Source organism: Staurois parvus, unplaced genomic scaffold (genome assembly GCF_062004578.1).
Source record: "Staurois parvus isolate SC_StPar_1 unplaced genomic scaffold, SC_StPar_1.0 ptg000120l, whole genome shotgun sequence".
Lineage (NCBI taxonomy): Eukaryota > Metazoa > Chordata > Amphibia > Anura > Ranidae > Staurois > Staurois parvus.
In genome coordinates, this window is record NW_028317916.1 from 6,671,962 (window position 1) to 6,697,233 (window position 25,272).

Consider the following 25,272-nt stretch of genomic DNA (forward strand, 5'->3'; position numbering starts at 1 on the left):
ACCAGTTATTAAGTCCAAAGGTTCACATACTTTTTCCTCCCTGCACAGTGAATGTTTACATGTTATGTGCAATTAAACCATGGCAACATCTAATGTTTGTGTAGTATTATGTTCAGCAGACTGTGTTCTTCTATTGTTGTGACTTAGATGACGTTCAGAGCACATTTTATGCCCAATTCATGCAAAACTCCACGTAATCCCAAGGGGTTCACATAATTTTTCTTGCAACTGTAGAGATAAGGAGAATGGGGGTCTAGGTGTGCTTACTTTAAGAGATATTATTACTCAGTGTTACTCTCACATATTTTTGATTGGACACATAATGCACTAAGGAAAAGTTGTTTAAATATAGAGAACACATTAAGTGGGACACAATTGGATAGAATAGTATGGTTGCCACATCAATATAATTTGTTAGCAGAAAGTACAAGCACTTATACACGAAATGTAATTAGGGTTTGGGATATAATTCACAAACAAATGGGTTGGGAGTTTAATTCTATGTTGATGCCATTGGTGGATACAGATTTTTCCCACCAGGGAGGGAAAATGTCTTGGGTAAATGGATAAGAAAAGGGAATGCACAGTTAAAGGATATAATGAATGGAGGCATTGTTTTTTATGTTAGATGAGTGGAGATATTTTCCATTAAGACATTTTGTTGCAATGCTCCCTAAGCCCTTAAGATCAATGATGGATCTGAATCCATAATTTGAACAATTATTCAACATAAAATATGGAAACACGGTACTTCTCAGATCTATAAAATCCTTATCGTAGTAACAGAAGTTATTCCCCCTTTGTATACAGAGAAATGGGAAAGGGAACTCGGAATTTTGTTTGATGAGCAACAGAAAAAGAAAATATTTAGATTAGCACATGGGGCTGTAGATATGATGGTGGTTGAAATTAATTATAAACGTTTAGCTAGGTGGCGTGTTACACCGATTATGGCACATAAGAAACAAATAGATAAATCACCTTTGTGTTGGAGGGGATGCGTGATGAAGGGCACAATGGCACATATATGGTGGGAGTGTCCCAAAATCCAGGGGTATTGGAGAGAAATAACTTATCAAATTAAGGAGATAACTAGGGAAAATGTCCTGAAAGATCCAGGTGCATGTTTATTTCATAAAACTGAGACTACAGTAGAAAAATATAAGAACTCGATGATATGACTATGTGTACAGGATGGAGGAACTCTACCACATGGAAGAAGATAGAATGGAGAGATTTAGAAAAAGGTGGGAGAAATGAGATGAGTTTAAAAAGAGTAATTAAAAAAGTAAATAAATCCATTGAAATGGGAGAAAAAGAGAATAGATAAGAAAGGAAGAAGGAGAAGGATGTTTTGAGAAGGTCGATGAATGGGGAGCTATAGGAAAATGAACTGGGAGTGGATTGTGTGAGGGGTGGGAGGGGTAGGTATGGGGGGGAAGGTTTTTAGGATAAAGGTATGTAAGGAAATTGTTTTTGTTAAGATTATGAACATTTATTGATGTAAAGCGAAATATTGAAAATGTATTAAAATATTTATTAAAAAAAAGTGAAGTGAATTTTAGGAGAAACAAACACAATAAATTACCCAAATGTTTGGTCAAATATAAAAGAAGAGGTTGTGCTGAGTAAATAGATACCCAGCATGCAGGGGCGGACTGACCATTTGGAAACTCGGGCACTGCCCGAGGGCCCGGGGTCAGTAGGGGGCCCCATGAGATGCCCCTGGTACCTTTTTCATGGGCTTTTTTGAGTTTGGGCAAGGGCACAGGGGTCCCATGATCCCCTATTGCCCGGGGGCCCCATGAGTTGTCAGTCCGCCCCTGCCAGCATGCCAAACCTTAAATATGTGTGCGCCTATGAAATTATGTCAAAGTTCAGTACCCTATATTTTCTGTAGACGAAACTTCAAAAACCCCTATAGGTCATCAGTTTAGCATTACGGAGGAGGTCTGGTGCTAGAATTATTACTCTCGCTCTGGTGTGTGGGCGATATGTAACATGTGTATCGCAATTTGACGATTTCACATGTAGGTGCCCCTAAGTATGTGTTTACATTCGTACATGCGTATATGTGGGGGTGGGCCTCAAAATGATTTTAGGGGGGTGTTATGTGCTTGAGTGTAACTTTATTTTTTTAACTAAAAAAATTATTTTTACTCTTTTTTTTTTCGTCACTTAGGGAACACAAAGTCCCCTATGTGATGAGTTTTTGGTGACAGGTTCTCTTTATTGAGACATGCGAGGTCTAAAAGACCCCGCATGTCTCCTCTCTGATCCATTAGCTGTATTGCAATGCAAGCCGCATTGCAATACATCTTTCTCTGGCTGTTCTAGCCGGGAAAGTGACACCGGTGACCTGGAAGTGATGTCATGGACACACAGGTCACACAAAGAAAAGGAGGAGAGCGGACATGTTTCTGCTCTCCTCTCTCCCCTGCACCCGCCAAGCCCGTGGAGGGGGGGCACCATTGTGAGGGGCTGTGGAAGCAATCAGCAGCAGCGGACCTGGCAGTGAAAGATTTCAAGTGGGTCTAAAGCCTTATGGTTATGCATAGAATGCATTAGGTAAAAACCTTCTGTGCTGCTGGAACCCCTCAGCCTCCTGACACACGCACCTTATAGTAACCTGAGCCCAATCCCTATCCAGTGATGTGCATAAGAGCAGCGGCTCTCAATACTGTCTCCTTCTTTGCTGTGCAGATTGATAGCAGTGGAAGCCATTGGTGCCTACTGCTGTCAATTATGAGCTGTGGCAACGGAGTAGGGGCTGGGCAGAGCCATTCGGCTTGTGTCAATGGACGTACACAGGGCATCTCAGGAGCAAGCCTTCACGTATGCTCCTGTAGAAAGCGGCTTTCTATGGGGCACTCGCCAAACAGGAGGAGCCTGGAACACTGGTGGGGGATCCCCAGAAGAGGAGGATCAGACCCGCTTTGTGCAAAGCCATTGCACAGAGCAGGTAATGACATACTTTACATAATATTACATTACATTATATGATATTATTATTTTAATTTTAAAAAAACAGAAGTTTATTATTACTATTACTTAAGTAGCTTACCCCTAACAGCTCATTTCACCACAAGCTTTTAAAAGATCCATTTTCACATTCTCCCAGTTCAAAGCTATACTGATGCATAAAGTTTTACCAAAAATGTAAAACAAACCTCTACAATTAAGACAATTAGAGGACGTTATGGAAGAATGAGAAGACACAAAAGGTTAGACAGATAACACTTGTGTAGGCTGTGGAATGATGAGGGGAGAGTCAAAAAGGTGTGACTGGTCATAATAGTATTTCTTTAGAAAATAGAAATTGACATTGAGGCCATTATATTTGTGTCAAATGGTTCCCTTTTCTGTACAGTTGTGAAATTCTCATTAAGAACCAAGACATAGTCTCCAAGGAGTGGTCTGATTGTGATAAATAGTATCCCACAAGTTCACAGCAATCGTGCTTGTGTCCAGTTACTGTGTATCTGAGTTGATGTGTATGTTTTTGTCCTGTTTCTCCAATGTGGCATCCCTGGCTTTATTTATTTACATTATATGAAATTCACCATAATACTAGAACTTGTAATATATAAAATGAAAAGTCCCTGTTGCATGTCTAAGACTTGCTGATGGATTGCAAGGCCTGAGACTGACCTGTAAGGGAACAGATGTATTTACAGTTGAAGTACGCATGTAATGTCTTTTGCCAAAGGATTTGTCATTTTGGCCAGCCACTTTTGTAATTCCGCCAGATAGTACTTCCAGTAGAGTGACACCTTCCCACCCTGAGCCTGCTGATTGGACGTAAAGGAGCAGAAGCATATAAGGAGGATTCAAAGCATTTGGAACACATTTCTGGTGGTGTGCTCCCTTTAACATCCTGTGCCAAAATAATGAAAGCCTTGCAACAGTTATGAGGGAACTAGTCTAACAGAGTTCCCCATCCAACTACCCTACGACAACACTGCCAACTCAACTCCACAGCCAACGTGCCTGTTGGGTGGGCAGAGCCTGATGGAAAACTCTGAAAGTCTAGTTCCTCATCAGGCCTCTGTGCCTTGTGATTTACAGCAAATGGCTGTGGGCAGATTCCCTAACTGCTGTTGGTCTGAATAGAGAATATGGAATCACCCATGACACTGTCATCCAGTGTTAATCACATGCAAGGGAAACTAGTCCCTCAAAGTTCCCCATCAGGCGCCGACCAACTCACAACAAAACTCCTTGGCCATGCACCTGTCTGTGTGACAGGTACAGCAACTGGGCAAGAAGCCCAGTATGGACACTCCGACTTAAATGTTGGCCTGCTTCTGACAGGTACATGAATCAGTCGCAAGCATTGCTGATTGTGATCCTGATGCCCCACCGATCTGTACAACACATGTCTACAACACTCCTTATAAATTCCTGGGACAGTGCTTGCTTCGGCAGCACATATACTAAAATTGAAACAACACAGAGAAGATTAGCATGGCCCCTGCGCAAGGATGACACGCAAATTTGTGAAGCGTCCCATATTCATTGGCGCTCTGATCTGGAAAGAAGTTTAAAAATAAATAAATAAATTCCTGGGACAGAGTAGTCTCTCCTCACTCTGCTTCCTCCTTCTTTTAGCACATTTCTTGTCATGTGCATTTAACAGAGGCTCTTTGGCTTCTAGCGTTGCCCTCCCACTAGCTGAAGTGCTACTGTGCAAGGGATGAGAGGAGGCTGATATACAGTTGTGTTCAAAATAATAGCAGTCAGACATCACTAACCTGATCAATCACTGTTTTTGGTAGAAATGATAATTCTACATGGCAAATAATTTACTAGTAGTAGAGTAATAGAAATCCAACAGACCCAACAGTCATGACATGCATGCTGCTGATTCTGTGTAATTGAATCACTAATTGAAAGGGGCATGTTCAAAATAATAGCAGTGTGGAGTTCTATTAGTGAGGTCATTCATTCTTTGAAAAACAGGTGGCAATTAGTGCCCTTATTTAAGGAAGGAAGGAAGGCAGCAAATGTTGTAAATGCTGGTTACAGTGCATTTCTCTCTGAAATTCTGAGGAAAATGGGTCGTTCCAGGCATTGTTCAGAGGAACAGCGTACCTTGTTTAAAAAGTTGATTGGAGAGGGGAAAACATATAAAGAAGTGCAGAAAATGATAGGCTGCTCAGCTAAAATGATCGTAAAAATGCTTTAAAATGGCAACCAAAACCTGAAAGACGTGGAAGAAAGCAAAAAACTACCATTCAAATGGATAGAAGAATAGCCAAAATGGCAAGGAGTCAGCCAACAATCAGCTCCAGGAAGATGAAAGAAGGTCTAAAGTTACCTGTGAGTACTGTTACAATTAGAAGATGCCTATGTGAAGCCAAGCTATCTACAAGAAGCCCCCGCAAAGTCCCACTGTTGAAAAAAAGACGTGCTGAAGAGGTTACAATTTGCCAAAGAGCACATTGACTGGCCTAAAGAGAAATGGCGCAACATTTTGTGGACTGATGAAAGTAAGATTGTTCTTTTTGGGTCTAGTGGCCGGAGACAGTTTGTCAGACGACCCCCAAACACTGAATTCAAGCCACAGTACACTGTGAAGACAGTGAAGCATGGTTGCGCAAGCATCATGATATGGTACTACGGTGTTGGGCCTATTTATCAGAAAGCAGGGATCATGGATCAGTTTGAATACATCAGAATACTTGAAGAGGTCATGCTACCTTATGCTGAAGAGGAAATGCCCTTGAAATGGGTGTTCCAACAAGACAACGACCCCAAACACACCAGTAAACGTGCAACATCTTGGTTCCAGACCAACAAGATTGACGTTATGGAGTGGCCAGCCCAATCCCTGGATCTTAATCCAATAGAAAACTTGTGGGGTGACATCAAAAATGCAGTTTCTCAGGCAAAACCAAGAAATAGAGAAGAACTGTGGAATGTAGTCCAATCGTCCTGGGCTGGAAAACCTGTTCACAGGTGACAGAAGTTGGTTGACTCCATGCAACACAGATGTACAGCAGTTCTCAGAAACAGTGCTTATACAACTAAATATTCATTAAGTGATTCAAAGGAAAGCAAAATCTTCAAACATTTTTCAGTTTATATAGTGAATGTTTGAGTTTGTAAAGAAGAATACAAACACTGCTATTTTTTTGAACAGTCTAATATTCACTTTTCTTCAATTTGTTTAGAGGAACAACACAAATTTGATATATTTTTCTTCATGTTTTGATTTGGAATAGAATGTTTAGTGTTCCCAATGTATTTGTGTGTATGGAAATAAAAGCTATTAGAAGGATTTTGAGCTTTATTCACTTTTTTCAACACACTGTTATTATTTTGAACACAACTGTAGGTATGGATACAACGCTAAAAGTATGTAAAAATAAATAATATTTTAAAAGGAATACAATACTGAATTGTATTGTTATACTGTATCTGACTTGAGTTCGGCTTTAATTTTGCTAGCGCCTCTCATAGCAAGTTTAGGATCTAACTAGTTTCTCTTTGTGTAAAAAAAAAACATTGTAGAATAGTATTTTTAAACATTTCTGTTAAAAAGTAAATAATTTACCCCAAACTCCAAGATCATATCAACCCCCTCTACTTTATTTTAGAATTTAAATACCAAGGTCACTCAAGGGTTACTTAGTCTTTAAAATGCCAGCCATGGAGTCTTAATTTGGTGTAGTATAGTAAAGGTTATTAAAGTTTATTCCCGCTAATCTTTGTAATCCAGATTTGTCAGAAATGTAAGCACTCAGAGCTAAAGATTTTCAGTTTTAAAACAGGGCTATACAGTCATGGCCGAAATTGTTGGCACCCTTGATATTTTTCCTGAAAATCAAGTATTTCACACAAAAAAGGTATTGCATTAACACATGTTTTGCTATACACATGTTTATTCCCTTTGTATGTATTGGAACAAATATAAAACAGAGGCAGAAAAGCAAATATGACATAATGTCACACAAAACCCCAAAAATGGGCTGGACAAAAGTATTGGCACCCTTAACTTAATATTTGGTTGCACACCCTTTGGAAAACATAACTGAAATCAGTCGCTTCCTATAACCATCAATAAGCTTCTGACACCTCTCACCCGGAATTTTGGACCACTCTTCCTTTGCAAACAGCTCCAGGTCTCTCTTATTGGAAGGACACCTTTTCCCAACAGCAATTTTAAGATCTCTCCACAGGTGTTCAATGGGATTTAGATCTGGGCTCATTGCTGGCCACTTCAGAACTCTCCAGCGCTTCTTTGCCATCCATTTCTGAGTGCTTTTTGACGTATGTTTGGGGTCATTGTCCTGCTGGAAGACCCAGGATCTTGGACGCAAACCCAGCTTTCTGACACTGGGCCCTACAGTGCGACCCAAAATCCTTTGGTAATCCTCAGATTTCATGATGCCTTGCACACAGTCAAGGCACCCAGTGCCAGAGGCAGCAAAACAACCCCAAAACATCATTGAACCTCCACCATATTTTACCGTAGGTACTGTGTTTTGTTCTTTGTAGGCCTCATTCCGTTTTCGGTAAACAGTAGAATGATGTGCTTTACCGAAAAGCTCTATCTTGGTCTCATCTGTCCACAAGACGTTTTCCCAGAAGGCTTTTGGCTTACTCAAGTACATTTTGGCAAACTGTAGTCTTGCTTTTTTATGTCTCTGTGTCAGCAGTGGGGTCCTCCTGGGTCTCCTGCCATAGCGTTTCATTTCATTTAAATGTCGACGGATAGTTCGCGCTGACACTGATGCTCCCTGAGCCTGCAGGACAGCTTGAATGTCTTTGGAACATGTTTGGGGCTGCTTATCCACCATCCGGACTATTCTGCGTTGCAATCTTTCATCAATTTTCCTCATCCGTCCACGACCAGGGAGATTAGCTACAGTGCCATGGGTTGCAAACTTCTTGATAATGTTGCGCACTGTGGACAAAGGCAAATCTAGTTCTCTGGAGATGGACTTGTAACCTTGAGATTGTTGATATTTTGCCACAATTTTGGTTCTCAGGTCCTCAGACAGTTCTCGTCTCCTCTTTCTGTTGTCCATGCTTAGTGTGGCACAGACAGACACACAATGCAAAGGTTAAGTGAACGTCTCTCCTTTTTATCTGCTTTCAGGTGTGATTTCTATATTGCCCACACCTGTTACTTGCCCCAGGTGAGTTTACAGGAGCATCACATGCTTGTAACATTCTTATTTATCCGCAGTTGTGAAAGGGTGCCAATACTTTTGTCCAGCCCATTTTTGGAGGTTTGTGTGACATTATGTCGAATTTGCTTTCTTTCCTCCCTTTTTTTGTTTTGTCCCAATACACACAAAGGGAATAAACATGTGTATAGCAAAACATGTGTTAATGCAATACGTTTCGTGAGAAATACATGATTTCCTGGAGAAATATCAAGGGTGCCAACAATTTCGGCCATGACTGTATATGTAGAAGAGTAAAACAGCATGCCAAGAGACCCTATATAATAGTTCTGAGATATGTGTATATATATAAGTAAGTAAACAAGTATATACAGTATATAAGTAAGTATATATATATATATATGTGTGTGTGTGTGTTTTACTTACTTTTGCTTACCTTTTTGATCTTTCAAATCCGCAGACGGTGCACACCTACTCTGCTCCCACTCCTTTACTTTCTATGTGAAGACAGAACAGCTAGTTGCTTCAAAGTAAGAGAAATCTTGCCTTAGGCAATTATCACCTGAACAAATGTCCACTTTGGGAGATTTCCCCCCTATACTTGTTCCAGTGATAAATCAAAATGATAGATCTTCCGTCATTTTCAATCGCATTGACAGTAGTTACCAGGACAAATATAGAGGATTAATTTTACCAGGGAGAATACAGACAGTAATAAAAAGACTTGGTAGTCATGTTGCTTTTTTCTCCACTGTGTCCTCATCCACCTTATGTAAATGTAGTATATGGCCTTGTAGTGCTGTTGTTATTATTGCATGCACTTTTTTTTATCCTCCAGTTTTGCCTGAGCAGTAGACAGGAGCCCTGGTTGTTTGTCATAAGTAGAGTGGAATGAAATGAAGCTGGTGATCCTATGTCATCCATAAGTGTATTCCTGTACTACAAAATGGCAAAGTACAGTTCTCTATAGATTTGCTGTAGCTTTGATAGCAAATGTTTGTCAGTTTGGGTAGTTTACTCTGTCTTTTGGTTTGACTGTGTACAATTGCAATCACAAGCCTTAGCAAACCTTTGAAATTTTGTTGGCGCAGACTGAACACCCTTGTGTGATAACAACTCTTCTAGATTCCACATCTTGTAAAAAAATGCTTTCAATTTCTCTGTGACAGTGAATTTGAATATATTTTTAGAGGTTCTGTCAAAATAATCTGCTGGAATAGCTCACAACCTAATCATAGTTTTCATTGAGTAACATCTAATGCAGCTTTTTTTTGGTTGTGCTATAACTTCTTTCAGATTAGATACATGATGCTGCAAGGAAAGCTGACATTTAACCACTTCAATACCAGGTACTTTTACCCCCTTTCCTGCCAAAGCCAGTTTTCAGCTTTCTGTTCTCTCACAGTTTGAATGACAATTGCTCGGTCCTGCAACACTGTATCCAAACAAAAATTTTATCTTTTTCTACACACAACTAGAGCTTTCTTTTGGTGGTATTTAATCATCATTGTTAAATAAACAAAAAAAAGTTTTTCTTTGTTTCTTTTATAAAATTTTATAATAAATATTTGTTCTTCATAAAGTTAGGCCAAGATGTATACTGCTACATTTCTTTGGTGAAAATAACACAAATTAGTGTATATTATTTAGTCTGTAGGAAAGTTAGAGTCCCCAAACTATGGTATACACAGTATCTGAAAATCAAAGAATTCTGATTTACTGATGGCTTATCTCATTTCCTGAGGCCTAAAAATGTCCAGACTATACAGATATCCCCCAAATTACCCCTTTTTGTTCAGTATTTAGTAAGAGGCATGGTGAGTTTTTTGATGTTGTCATTTTTGCCACACTTTTTTTGAAAATGAAGACAAAAAAAAAATTCCACCTTTTTTTTTTTTACATACTGTCACCAGTGCAGTGAAGCATCATCATATAACTGCTGTGGCGGTGATCAGGGACAATGACTGGTGACCAAGTGGGAAAAAAAATTATATATTTTTAAAAATATTTTTTCTTTTTTTTATTACATTTTTTCTTTTTACGATTTTTTTTAAAACACTGTGACCAGAGTAATATAATGTTACCATAGTATCATTGTACTACTCTGTAGAAGAGATCATTATTTTTTTTTCACACATTATGATTTCCTATAGCAGTGAATTCCACTGCTGTAGGCAAGCATTTAACTGAATTAAATCAATTCATTCAGTTTTTTGTTGTGATTAGCTCTGATTGGACACAGCTACTCACATAACACAGATGGGCTGTCATGTGATTACTGTGACCAATCACAGCTAGCAACACAATTGTTGTTGTGACAGATCTCACCGCAGCATGGCCCCATGGGCACACATGAGGTGGCGATCTGGGGGGACATCATATGATGCCCACCCAGGTCAATGAAAGTTCCACTCTACCGCCATTTTGTTATTGGCCGGGTGGGAACTGGTTAAGGATTTCCTAAATTAGAGCATTTTAATCATGCTTGAGCAACATAATCGGTTCTAGACGTGTGCGATTTGGTTCATTCAGATTAGTTTTTCGGACAAAAAATTACATTTTCAGAGATTTGAATGTATCCAAATTTCTAAATGGGCATAGTAACAAATCTGAATAAATCTAAAAAAAATTGTAAAAAATGTTTTTGGATTCATTTGGATCATTCACATTCAATGAGATGCTAAGGACCGGGCAGCCGTCGCATCCTTAACAGCCATGACTCATCTGCTGCAGGCAGAATTCCCTGACAGCAGAATGTAAACAAAAGAAGAGCCAGTGAAAAAAAAAATCCATATGGGGCCCCCCCCCCAAAATCCATACCAGACCCTTAGGTTTGGTATGGATTTTTAGGTGGAACCACACGCCAAAATTAAAAAAAAAATGCCATCAGGTCCCCCTCAAAATCCATACCAGACCCTTATCTGAGCATGCAGCCTGGCAGGCCAGGAAATGTGGGGGGGAGTGAGCACACCCCCTGAACCCTACCAGGCTACATGCCCTTAACATGGGGGTTCTCCTCTTCTCCCAAGCAACCCCCCGTTGCTGAGGGCATGTAACCTGGTATGGTTCAGGAGAGGGAAGCACTTGCTCATCCCCCCCCCACTCCTGCCACTTGTTTTGTTTTCATTCTGCTTACAGTGGGGAATCCCCCTGACAGCAGATGAGTACCGGTTGTTAAGGATGCGGCAGATGCTCACTCCTTAACAACCAGGCTATTCCAAATTAAACAAACCGAATACTAAAAATATGAAATGAATTCCAAAAACAAATAAGGTCCATTACCAATGCATCCTAAACAAATTCTTCAATTAGCGAATGCATCCGAAAATGATACAAAATTTCCTGTTCATGCACATGTCTAATGGGTTCTAGCAAAACCAACTGCTTTCTTAATCAGCCTCTTGGTTTTTTGTTCCAAACAGAATACTGTGCATTTCAAATCTGTCAAAAAGTAGTACAAAATGATGTTAAAAGCACACCACACATTCTTATGTACATTGCCCTCACACTGTCCCAGTCCATGCTGGGTAATTGTATACCAGCCAACTGCAATATCTGTTAGGGCTTCAGTGCTTCAAAGAGTTAAAGATATCCAGCTGTGTAATGCAGTGCTTTATTCACTTGGTATCTGGGTAGGACAGGGTTTGTTTGCTGCATCTTAAATGTGTATTCATTATCTATAGTAATAGACCTTAAATGTAACATAAATAGAATAGCCTATTAGAGTGGCACCCGGTGTTCCCCATGTTTCAGTAAGTTAGTCATCGGTGCATATATGCGTATATTAGTGCAAAGTGACATGTCAGAAAATGTCAAAGATCACTCCAGGTTGTAAGAGTCAGTTTGTCATTGTATATTTCTAAGTTCAGCAGGCAGGGTGAGCACTAAGAATGGACAGGTCTGAAAATATTCCCGGTTTAACAAGTATTGTGTGGCTCTTCTGATAATGGATGTTGACTAAACCAGAGCCAGGGCGTCATTCATGCCTCCAGACATGTTCTCAGTATTATTACAGTACACAGACTCGCAGAATGTCTTCACTGTGTCTAGTCATAGAACTTTCTCTAAGTAACTGTTCACATTATTTTTCCATAAAACAAGGGCAGCTTGCAATCATTATTTAATTAATATGATTAACTCAATAAGACGTATTATTGTATAATAGCAATACAAATCATTTTGTACTGCATAAGAGGTTTTTCTTAACATAAATATCATATTCATGTGTATTAATACAGTAAAAACCATGTTTATTATATTTATTGTACAGGATTCCAGGGATGTGTTCTGGATGGTAGATAGGTGTCCCCTTTGTATGGGTTGTGGTCTCTTTAAGTGCGAATGAGACATTTTTTGGAGTGCTCAGGGGCTCTCATTCATGCAGTGCGAGGGGTTCCAGGGTGATTCAGTTAGAAAAGAGAAAACTGATTTACAGTTTTCTTGGGATTGGTAAGTCCTGACATCTATTTTTGTCCCACATGGAGGGTCCCCTTTTTTCTGGGGGTCAGGGGCCCTTGTAATGTTGGATCTGTACACCATATCTTAGATGTTATATATTGTGCTTGTTGCAAAATAAAAATTTTTGAGGTTAGCTTATAGGTGTGCAGCCTTTTTTCTTTGTTTTTTTGCTGGTTGGTTAGGTGGCACCCTTCCACATATTCTGGTGGCTCCTCAATTAAAAGTGATTGATTGTGGACTTCCCAGCTTTCCTCTCCCCCTTTCCCCCCCTTTGTGACAAGTCCTGACATGGGACCTAAGATTCAGAGGCATGGACAGAATTGTGGGTGAGAAAGAACCTCCAACCCTGACTATGGGTGTCTTGGGCCTGTACGGGTTTACCCATTTGTGAGAGAGGGCTGTAAAGGGAAGGAAGCAGTCACTGGGTATCCAGGAGGTGTGAGATGAAGCAACACCTGCTTGTGAAGAAGAACTGTATGCTCTTCATTGCTGGCTATGATGACATTTTCTGTGGGACCCTGAAGCAAGCAGGGTCTTTATAGCTCTGTTAAGAGATGTGTTATTGGTGGTAAGCCAAACTTTTATTTGGGGCTGGAGTGTATGGACTGCTTGTGTATGCTGAAGAAAAGCCATTTTTGTTTTTGAGAGAATTTATATATCACAGACACTGTTTAATCATTTTACACTTTTCTTTATCTCACTTTTTTATTATTTTATATTTTTCTTAAATTTAATTTATTTTTCTGGATATTTTTGATTGTTCACAAGTTTTTTACTGTTTGGTTATACCGTCATGCACAGGTACAGGATATTATTGGTTGAGGAATCACTTATTTGGTGGGATACAAAAATACATTTTTTGTTTTTATGTTTAGCACAGCACCTATTACTATAATTTATGGCATAAAAGCTGTTGACCATATAGATAAGAGGGGATACAGGTTTTTGGTGCAAGCAGTTTTTCCTAATGATATTATTTATGTTTGCTTGTATGGAAAAATAAAATACTCTTCGCTTTTACAAAGTTGCCTGGCTAGTGTTCCAATGTAATGAAAAACCATTCTGAAGTAATAAAAACCATTTTGAAGCAAAAGACTGATATTCAAGGCCATTACTGGCTTTGTATGTCGTAGGTCAGTGTGGCAAAGGCACTGCAAGCCACTGAAAGAGGTTTTGAGGAGGTGGGAAGTGATTAAAGCCCTGGTTGAGGCCACAGTGGCCCAGCAGTAGGTCTTCAGGGAAGCCATCTACCATCATGAAGAGGCCCAGGCATGCCAGGAGTAGACTTTGGCTCTATTGATACAGGCTCAGCAGACCCAGGCAGTGCAACTGAAGGCTCAGAAGGAGTTTGTGCAGGCCTGTTGAAGGTGGTTGTTGCCCCTAGCAATACAGTTAGAGTGAATGTAAGCCATTTTTTTTGCAAAACTCAGTCCCCATGATGATATGGTGCCTTCCTAGATTTCAATGCAAGGCCGAGAAAGAGGGATGGTTTCAGGACAAGTGGGCCATCCTCATCATCCTGTTACGAGAACTGCAGAAGGCCTAACATGGCCTACAAGTGTCTGATGCCAAAGATTATGCAAAACTCAAGGGGAAATCTTAGCCCTCATGTGGTGACAGTTGCTGTCCAAGTGCATCGGATGGATTGCTGAAAATATCTTGTTTAGTCACCGTGGTGTCAGATGCACGGCCTGTTACAGTTAGCCATGAAATGGTTGCAGTTGGAGAAATTAATGGAACCTCAGATTGTGGAGAGTGTCATCACCGACCACTACCAAAGGGTGCTGCTTAGTGAGCTTCAGTGTTGGGTCAGACACAGGGAATCCCAAACAAAGGGCTGACTGGTGGAGATGGTGGAGCAGTACACCATGCTCTGGGGTCAGTCAGCAGGGCAGAGGATCTGGGAGCTCCGGTGGAGGACCCAAGAAGAGGAGAAACCATTGCAGAAAGCAGGTAAGTATAACATGTCTGTTATTAAACTATTAAATTAAAAAATACGAATCTTTACTATTACTTTAAGCTTACACAGACAAATTTGATTTATTTGATAAAGCTCAACTCTGGTCTGATTACAAAATATTAAATGTAGGTTCCCACCATTCCCACCACCCCCCCCCCCCCCCTGTTGATGCAGAATATAATGCTTGTTTCCTCTGTGGAATATCTAAAAGAGAGGTAACACTTGTCTCCTGCATTTTACAGGATGACATCAATGATAGGGGAAGTAACATGACTAGAGAAGAGGAGCCACTTCGCTGGACTGCCTGTTAGTGCTGGAATCAACAGAAGTCTGTCTGGTTCCTGGAGTAAAACAAGTATTTCTGCCTATTAGAGCCCCTTTGGGCTAGAGCAGAATTATATCTTGCATACATGGCCAGCCCAAAGCTGGTCATTACAGCAGGACTAAACTCTCTCAATCTTTTAATTTTTGTTTTTGTTTTTTTTTACTTCAGCTACTTCTTGGTTTCTGGCCTAGGCCAAAATGATGTCATATATCCCAGGAGTCTTCATGAGCATTTTACATAGTTACATAGTTAGTGTGGCTGAAAAAAGACAGAAGTCCATCCAGTTCAACCATAAAAAAAAGTTATAATCATACACCCACAGTTGATCCAGAGGAAGGCAAAAAACCCAGCAGAGCATGATCCAATTTGCTCCTGCAGGGGAAAAAAATCCTTTCTGATCCCCCAAGAGGCATTTTTCTCTTTCATCTGGAGGAATGGAGGAGGGGCTGTAGGTCAGCTAAGCACACCCTCCTTTCTACATGCCTGAGCTAAGGGCAGATGGATTCCAGGAAGTAAATACTACATGAGTCATCTGCTCTTATTCAGGATGGCCAGAACTAGAAATGCTAGGGAGGTGTTTGTCAAAGTGATGTTGCAACAAAATAAATCATGGATGGATGGTTGAGTTTACTTTGAATATAAAAATTAGTTAAATAACATTTTCAGTTAGTGGTTCTCAGATACAAGTAAAATACTTTTCGATAGAGTAAGTGAGATTTATAACGTTTTCTTCTGACTTTGAAAGTCAAATTACAATCATAATTATTAAAATGTTTTCATTTGATACTTTGGGGGTTTTCTGCATTCTGTACAATATTGAATTATTGAAAAAATTAATGAAAATAAATAGTTAATGTGATTTATTCCACATGTTACAACACTGTAGAAGATAATTAAAATCTGTCTGTCATGTCTTTTTAAACTGACTTTAGGAAAAGTCATTAAAAATGAATGTACATATGTAAAGGTCTTCAAATCTTAGTTCAATTGTATATCTGAAAAAATGGATCAACCCGGAGATGTATATGAAGGGTCTGTTGAAAAAATTATTGGAATTTAAAAAAGGGCGCTTGATAGTAGCAGGAGACCTAAATTTTTGTATGGATCCACAAAAGGATAATACCTCTTCCGTGCAAAGAGAGGGGAGTAGGTCTCTGAGAGCTTTGAAAAAAGTGATGCATGAATATCAACTAGTGGACATCTGGAGAATAACGCATATGAAAGACAGAGACTATACCTTCTTCTCTAATGCACATGAGATATACTCGAGATTAGATTACATCTTAATAGACCATCAACTTATAGATCATCTGGTTAAAATTGACATAGAGACAAGGACGTTCTCGGATCACGCCCCGGTCGTAATGAAAATGGGATGGGGAAGAAGGTGGACTGGAGGATTAGGGTGGAGGTTAAATGAGGCTCTTCTTCTGGATGAGGATTTAGCTCAGAAAATCGAGAAAGAGATTAACCATTAGCCGCCCGGCCAATGGCCGTTTGGCGGCTTCAAAACTGCTTCTGCACTCCGGGTGCACGCCATTTGGCGTGCTCCCGCACATGCGCCGTTTGCGCTAATGCAGAGCGGCGCAGCGGCTCGATCTGTCACCAGCCGTGTACCTCGGACACGGCCGATGACAGATCTGAGTACCGGCCCCCGTTGCAGGTACCATGTGACCTGCTGTGACCAATCACAGCAGGTCACATGACAGTTGTATACAATGGATGGCTTCATTCATGATGCCATCCATTGTATACTAGTGCCTAGCTGTGAATGGTCACAGCTAATCACATTCACATGTCATGTGATTAGCTGTGACCAAATCACAGCTAAGCACAAAAAAAAAAAAAGCTGAATGAATCCATTTCATTCAGGTAAATGCTTGCTTATAGCAAAGTATTTCTTTGCTATAAGCAAATTGTGTAAAAAAAAAAAAAAAAAAATGCTGATCACTTCCCCAAAGTAGTACAATGTTACTATGGTAACATTGTACTACTTTGGTCTTAGTAAAATATGAAAAAAAATGAAAAAAAAAATAAAAAAAAGTAATAAAAAATTAAAAATAATAAAAAAAATAAAAAAATATATATATATATTTTTTTTCATACTGTCACCAGTCAGTGTCCCTGTTCACCGCCATGCCAGTTATATGATGACGCTGTACTGCACTGGTGACAGTATGTAAAAAAAAAATAGTGAAAATAATTTTTTTAATTTTTTCATTTTCCGAAAAATGATGACAAAAAAAATACAACTTCAAAAAACTCGCCATGCCTCTTATAAAGTACGTCGGACTGTCTACTCTGCAAAAAGGGGTCATTTGGGGGATATCTGTACTATTCTGAAATTCTTAGACCTCAAGAAATTAGATTGGCCGTCAGTACTTCAGGATTGATCAATAATCAGATCTATACCATAGTTTGTGAACTCTATAACTTTCCTACAAACTAAATAATACATCCTAATTTGGGTTATTTTCACCAAAGACATGTAACAGAATACATCTCGGCCTAAATTTATGAAGAACAATTATTTATTTGTAAACTTTTATAACAGAAACAAAGAAAAACGTGTTTTTTTTTCAAAATTTTCAGTCTTTTTTTGTTAATTTAGCAAAAAATAAAAACCCCAGCGGTGATTAAATACCACCAAAAGAAAGCTCTAGTTGTGTGAAGAAAATGCTAAAATTTTAGTTTGGGTACAATGTTGTATGACCGCGCAATTGTCATTCAAAGTGTGAGAGCGCTGAAACGTGAAAAATGGCCTGGGCAGGAAGGTGTAAAATTGCACGGTATTGAAATGGTTAAGGTATACTTTAAGGAGAACGAAACAGAGGAAGTATCGATAGCTACAGTCTGGGAAAGCCACAAGGTATTCATAAGAGGAATCTTGATTGCGGCAGGAGCAAGGAAGAAAAAGGAAAGAAGAGAGAGGGTCAGTGGGCTTTTAAAAGAAATATTGGACTTGGAGCAGATCCATAAGAAGAAAATAACAAAAGACACAAGACAGAAGTTATTGGACAAAAAAGATGAGCTAGAGAGGTTGATGGATGAGGAGAAGAGAAGAGTATACAACAGGGTTTTGAACGAGAGATATAGATGGGGAGACAGACCAGGAAGATATCTAATGAGAGCTTTGAATAAAAAGAAAAATAGGAACTATATAGAAAAGATAAAAAGTTCAAAGGGGGAGTTGGTCCACTCAACTAAAGAGATTATTAAAGTGTTTACGGAGTATTACAAAAAGTTATATAATATTAGTCCCCAAGGTCCTCTAAAAGAAGCTCAAGAGGGAAGTAATGAAAAAAAAGATGATATACTTAAAAAATGCGGGATTACCAAAACTAAGTGAAGCACAGTTGAACTCCTTAGACGCAGAAATTTCCCAGGAAGAAATTAAAACAGCATTAAGAGGCACAGGGGGGGGGAAAAGCCCAGGCCCGGATGGCTATACAGTTAAGTACTATAAGAAATTTAGTGAAGTACTGTTACCCAAGTTGGAGAAATATATGAATGCTCTGGGAGGTGGGATGGAAGTGAGGAGAGAATCCCTACAGGCCCATGTAGTACTTATTCACAAGGAGGGAAAAGATCCATCTCAGTGCTCCAGCTATAGACCTATCTCATTATTGAACACAGATACTAAACTGTATGCAAAGGTGTTAGCAAACAGGTTGAAAGATCTAATGCCTGAATGGATCCATGGAGACCAAGTGGGCTTTGTACCAGGGAGAGAAGGTAGAGATAACGGCTTGAGAACCCTGATGCTTATTCAGAAAAGTAGAAAAGGGAAAGCCCCGGTGGTGCTCTTGTCAATTGATGCAGAGAAGGCATTTGATAGAGTGGACTGGGGCTTTATGATGGACAACTTAAAAGTGCTGGGGATAGGTGATAGAATGCGAGAGTGGATAAGTAAATTATATAGGGAGCCTACTGCAATCATCACGGTAAATGGGGAGAGATCAGAACCCATTGGAATGTCGAATGGTACAAGTCAGGGCTGCCCACTGTCCCCTTTACTATATGTGTTGTCACTCGAACCTCTGTTGTCAATAATAAGGAACAGTGGATCGGTAAAGGGAATTCAGATAGAAACCATAGAACATAGAGTAGCGGCCTTTGCGAACGACTTATTGTTCTATGTGGGGAATCCCCGAATAACTCTCCCAAATATAATGAAGATTCTGAAGGAGTACGGTGAACTATCAAATTTAAAAATTAATCCAACGAAAACAGAGATCCTGAATATTAATATATCAAAGAATGAAAAAGAAAAACTACAAAAAGAATTCCCCTTTATATGGAGAGAAAAAGAGATAAAATACCTAGGAATAAAACTCACTGCCTCATCTAAGCATTTGTATAGATTAAACTATATCTCTTTGATAAATGAGATCAGGGAAGATTTAAAAAGACTAGAAGGAGGAAACCCATCCTGGATAGGACATATAAACCTAGTCAAAATGGTAATTATGCCTAAAATACTGTATAGATTTCAAATGGTACCAATTAAAATTCCAGAGGCCTTCTTTAAGATAATGAAAAAAATGTTAACAAGATGCATATGGAAGAATAAAAAACCTAGAATAGCATATGAAACATTGAGTAGGACTAAAGAGAAAGGGGGATTGGGTCTACCAGATGTCAAGAGATACTATAAAGCAGTGGTTTTAGCAAGAATATATGACTGGACATTTAACCATAAGGGGAAAAGCTGGGTAACAATTGAAAATGATCTTAGTGGCATTAGATTGAGTCAGATGATATGGATTCCACCACAGTTTAGAGGAATTAAAGAAAGCACAAGTATTTACACTTTAAATGTTTTAAGGGTATGGGACAATTTACACAAAAACATGAAATGGGAATTTAATTCTATACTAATGCCTCTCACAAACACTGAGTACTTTCCCCCGGGAAAGAATAAGATATCAGGGAGATGGTTTAGAAAGGAGGATACCCAACTGAGAGATGTTTTGGTGGAGGGAGAATTGAGATCACTTAAAGATTTAATAGAGAAGAAGGGAGATATTTTTATTAGAATAAATGAGTGGAAATATCATCAATTGAAATGTTTTATTGGAAATCTACCGAAACCCCTGAGATTAAAACAGGAGTGGAATATGTTTGAAAGGTTGTTAGAAACACGAAGGGATGGGAAGCACGGTATTTCAAAAGTGTATAGAATACTCACAGAATTAGACACAAACACAAAGTTAATTTTTATAACAAAATGGGAAAGGGATATGGGAGTTGGGTTTGATGAGGATAAACAGAGAAAGATGTTTAGATTGATACACGATAATGTTAGTATGAGAGAGGTTGAGATTAATTATAAGTGTGTGACACGATGGCACATTACACCGAGTGTAGAGCACAAGATGAATGGGGAAAATTCAAATATGTGTTGGAGAGGATGTGGAGAGATAGGCACGGTGTTTCACATATGGTGGGAATGTCCGAAAATCCAGGTTTTTTGGAAGATAATAGTCAAATTGATTGAAGAAATAACTGAAATTGACATAGGGTTAGACCCGACGACGTGCCTCCTACACAATGTGGAGACATCTGTAAATAAATATAAAGACTCAGGTATATGGTACTTCTTGAATGCGGCGAAAGGGTTGATACCCAAGTTTTGGCAGAAATCTGAGGTACCGAAGGAGGAAGACTGGATTAATAGAGTAAACCAGATAGGTAGAATGGAAAGATCATACCATATGCAGGAAGATAGGATGAGAGTTTATTATAGGAGATGGGAAAAGTGGGAAAAAGCAGGATTGAAAGAGAAATATAGGAAAATATGAACTAGTATGTTAGCAAAAAATTAATAAGCCTCGAGAGACTAGAATGGGCTAGAGTCTGCAGAGGGGGAGGAGGGGGGATGAGGGGCGGGAAGGGGGGGTAGTGGGATGGGAAAGAAAAGAGTTTTTAGTAGGGGAAAGGTAGAAATGTTATAAATGTCTATTTGTATGAGAATTATTCCCCTTTTTGGGTATTTGTATTAACATGAAAAATTTAATAAATATTTAAATATAAAAAAAAAAAAAAACTCTAGGTATGATTAGTTTTTTTTTACAGAAAATATTGGATTGGGATTTAAGGACTTTTTCCAATATGTAGAGTAGTTTCTATAAAATGGTATATTGTTCTTATACTATGCAAGAGCTAATGGTGGGAGTATAAAGGAATCGGGGCATATGGTTGAGGGTTTTTTTAATTTATTTGTTGTGAATGAGCATCTAAGGGAAGGGCTTTTTCAAATGAAACATAGCAGATACAATGGTTAGCACTTACTTAGAGCTCTGGGCCCTGGTTTGGAGTACCAACAGGGATACTGTCCAAATGTGCTTGTGTGTTTCTTTAACATATAAGCAAGTTAATAGGTATGTGAACGAATAGGCCAGATTTGGTATACCTGTAGATTGTAAGCTCCTTCTGTGGGCAAGAGTTGTTCTAGTTGTTCGATTCTATGTAAACTGCTGCATAGCATGTCAGACAATTCTAATTTTCCATCAATATTCCCTAAGAGCCTGGAGTCCTTTTTACAATGCCTTGCAATACTATAAATCTGTTGTTATACAGTGCCATCTAGTGTCTAAAATGTAGATTACAGATTGCACTAAAATCAATTTTACATAATGTTTCTCCACACTGCTTATTGGCTGAATAAAATCAAATATATAGTAGAGTGTATTTGTACACTTTAAATTAGATTGTAGGGAATCTGTTCTCTTTAAAAGAGCTTTATGTTGATGTTGTATAAAACTGAGAAATATATATTTGTACTGAACTTACTGTATCTTATTTATTGCAACGGAAAACCTTTGCATGGTATTAGACGTATGCATTTTTTTTTAAATTTCTGCCATATCTTAAAAAAATGTTTACCTTAGTTTCAATCAGCTTAAGAAATAATTTGTGTATTAATATGTTCATGTTTAAACAATGATATATTATTGTTATTAATCAGGATTTATATAGTGCCAACAGTTTGCTCACAACTTGACAATATAAAGGCAGACAATACAGCAATGATACAGTTCAATACAAGAGGCTTAGGGCCCTGCTCCTGGCAGTTACAATTCTTACAATCTAACAGGGAGGGGCTAGGGGAACAAAAGGTAATAACTGTGGGTAATGAACTGATGGGAGAAATGGAAGATTTGATTATTAGCTGTAGGCAGGATAGGCTTCCCTGAAGAGACAGGTTTTCAGGGATCACCTAAATGTGGACAGAGTAGGTGATGGCCTGACAGATTGGGGTAGAGAATCCCAAAGGATGGAAGAAGCTCTGGAGAAGTCTCTCTGGAGACGAGCATGAGGAGAAGACCAGGGAACTAGAGAGCAGGAGGTCTTGGGAGGAGTGGAGAGGATGGTTTGGGTGATATTTGGAGTATTTGTTTGCTGCTTGGAGGGATAGGTGGTCGAAGACAAGGACACTTTGAACATGATGAGGTGGTGATCAGAGAGACAAAAGGGGGTGTTGGTGAAGTAGTAGGGAGTGCAGAGATGGGAGAAAACAAGGTCTAAGATATTCCCATCAGAGTGAGTGGAGGACTGTGTCGATTGTGTTGGGGCATAAGATGCAGTTAGGTTAAAAAGTTGGGATGTAACTGGGCTGTTAACATTAATGGGGATGTTAAAATCTCCAAGAATGATAGTGGGTACTTCAGAGGAGAGAAAGTAGGGTAGCCAGGCAGATATGGCATCAAAAAAGCACGACACTGGTCCAGGAGGCCAATAGATCACTGCAATCCTCCGAGAAATAGGAAAAACAGATGAATACAGTGAGTCCCGAAAGAAGAGAAGGATAGAGGGAGAGGAAGGACTTGAAAATGCTCAGTGGGGATAGAAGCTAACCAATTTCAGCTACTTTCAGACCACTGGGTCTGGGTGAGTGAGTCCAGTGGAGGCCTCCATAGGAAAGTGCTGTGGGAGAAGCAGAATTTGATGCTTGAAGCCAGGTTTCTGTAATTGTGTAGGTGAAGGGAGTGGGAGATAAAAAAGGTCATGGACAGAGATGAGCTTGTTACAGTCAGAACGGGCATTCCAGAATGCACATGAAAACAGGGGGGGTGTTAGGGAGCAGGGGTATCCAGATTAAGCTGAGGGGATTGTGGCTATTCCAGGAGGAAGGAGGGTGCCTGGTGTGGGGGTGAGATACTGGAGGACCAGGGTTCGGGGAGATGTCCCCAGAAGTTAGGAGAAGGAGGGCAAGAAGGGTAAGATGGGAGAGGGATGTATATGAGTACATATGCCTTCCTGTTCTGGTGTTTGGGTCAGCAGGTAGGTTAAGTTTTAGCAGGAGAAGATGAGAACAGTAGTAGGGAGATGGTAGCAGTGAGGGTGACATGTACAAGCTTTGGGGTGGAGCAGAGGGGTAAAGAAATTCGATTTTGACTACAGAGGATACTAATATAAGAAGGAAGTGTAGAGGGGGTATATTAAAAAGTAGGTGTAGTAGGAATCAGGCTTGTAGGAGATGCTTTCAAATGTGTTTGCATGCAGTCAGTCCAGAGTGGAGCAGAGTTCTTTGTTGTAGCTTTTTGCTTCTTTAGGAAAAATGCCCTATCTGTGACTGTGCCCCCTGTCTAAATTGTAATGTTATCACTTTACTTCTTAAATCCAAATCACCTAAATTGTAAGCTCCAAGGAGCAGGGCCCTCGAACCCCTCGTTTACTGAATCGTATTGTTACTGTATTGTCTCGTGTACTGTCTCCCATTATAATGTTATAATGTACAGCTCTGAGCAAACTGTTGGTGCTATAAAAAATCCTGTATAATAATATAATAATAATAATAATAATAATGTATGTTTATCTCTGTTTTCCTCTCTCCATCCATCCTAGTTTGCAGTTCAGAACCAGAAGACGTCCAGGCCGAAGCACAAAATAGCACAAGCCTTCTCATTACCTGGAAAAGACCTCGGGTTGTGTATGATGCAGTGATTGAGAGATATGTAGTCTATTATCAACAACTACAGGGGGAAGATCAAACAAAACATGAATATCTAACAGATGGCTACCAGGATTTAGTAAGTTCATTTTGGATAAAAAAATAAATTCTTAAAATTCTGAAACATAGAAATCAAAGTAAATCATTGCTTTTTTTTAAATAAATATACAGTTGTGCTCAAAAGTACCCTGGCAAACATTTTGCATTTTTGGCATTGATATTGAAAATATGACTGGTTATGCCAAAAAGCTGTCTTTTTTTAAGGGTAGTAATCATATGAAGCCATTTATTATGACATAGCCTGGTTTTTGTTTTCACAGTGGCATGATCCAAATAAAGTGAAAGGTGATTGCTTTTTAAGCAGTGTCATTTATTTTATTTTTAAAGTTTACACAATATATTGTAAATTGATTTTTGAATTTAGAAGGTCCTGCTCTTACTGCGTGGTTGTTGGCAGCCTGTGTATGACTAACGAAGCCAGATGGTCCTGTCTTTGCTAGGACAGAGAAAGGGGGTATGCCTTTCCTCTAAGCCTTGCAACAGTCTGTTAATCTAATCTAGCTATTCAGTACTGCTGGGGAAAATGAGCCTGCAAATAGCTACTGCTGCTACATGAACCTAACAACTTGCTGGCTACAAGTGATAAGTATTAAATGTTTAATATGAAAATATTTACTAATTCATATTTACGCAATAACAAAATCTAAAACTGCATTTAGTAATTTAGTACTAAAAACAATAAGTTAATAAAAATATGACTTTTAAAAGTTATAATTTCTCTTTAAAAGATAAGTTTGCCTTTTAGAACATGTTACATGTTACACCCTAACATATAACATATAACATATTCTTGTTCTGCTTCTCTTCTCTTCACTGCTTCCATCAGTGTGACAGTGAGCAGGGGTTCTTCTCCCTATACCAGCTGTCAGATTTTTTTTCACACAGCCACATCATTCAGTCACAGGAATCTGTGAATGAAAAACTACAAGTCTCTTCCAACACCACAGCTGAAACATTTGTAGTTTGAATGAACTGTGGGTGCACTGATCAGCACACTTGTAGTGCTTTCCCACTGCCTAAAGCTCTGAAAATAACAGAGGTGCAAAAATATTGGCAAAAAGATGGCAACCACCCCAATTTATAACTGCCTTTGCAGTAAGGTGCACATGGAATGGCAATGCACATCTCAAATAAACAAAAATTTGCAGTACACTTACCAGCTAGCCTACAAACTAACTGAATTGACCCTATCAAACAATACATATTAAAACAGAGGATTTTGTTGCACACATTTGCAAATATACAATATGTGGAAACTGAAGTGCCTACGTCAGGGCTCCTCTGTATACTGTGGTCCTAGTTCTATAGTTTTGAGAGTCTTGAAGTTGGAGCATATTTAGCAGTGAATAAATTAAGGGCAGGTGTGCCTGAAGGG

At 39.2% G+C, this 25,272-nt stretch overlaps 1 protein-coding gene and 1 non-coding gene across 11 annotated transcripts in view; both read left to right on the forward strand.

Moving 5' to 3' along the window:
• Positions 1-25,272, forward strand: part of PTPRZ1 (protein tyrosine phosphatase receptor type Z1) — a 299,955-nt gene that overhangs the window by 167,494 nt on the left and 107,189 nt on the right. For all 10 annotated transcript variants that reach the window (XM_089672116.1, XM_089672124.1, XM_089672125.1 and 7 more), the window contains exon 9: positions 23,732-23,916. In XM_089672116.1, coding sequence (XP_089528242.1) covers positions 23,732-23,916 — 185 coding nt within the window. The remainder of the gene's footprint in view (positions 1-23,731; positions 23,917-25,272) is intronic.
• LOC149467182 (U6 spliceosomal RNA) lies at positions 4,413-4,519 on the forward strand. Its single transcript, XR_016312003.1, has one exon. It is a non-coding gene; the product is annotated as a U6 spliceosomal RNA (small nuclear RNA).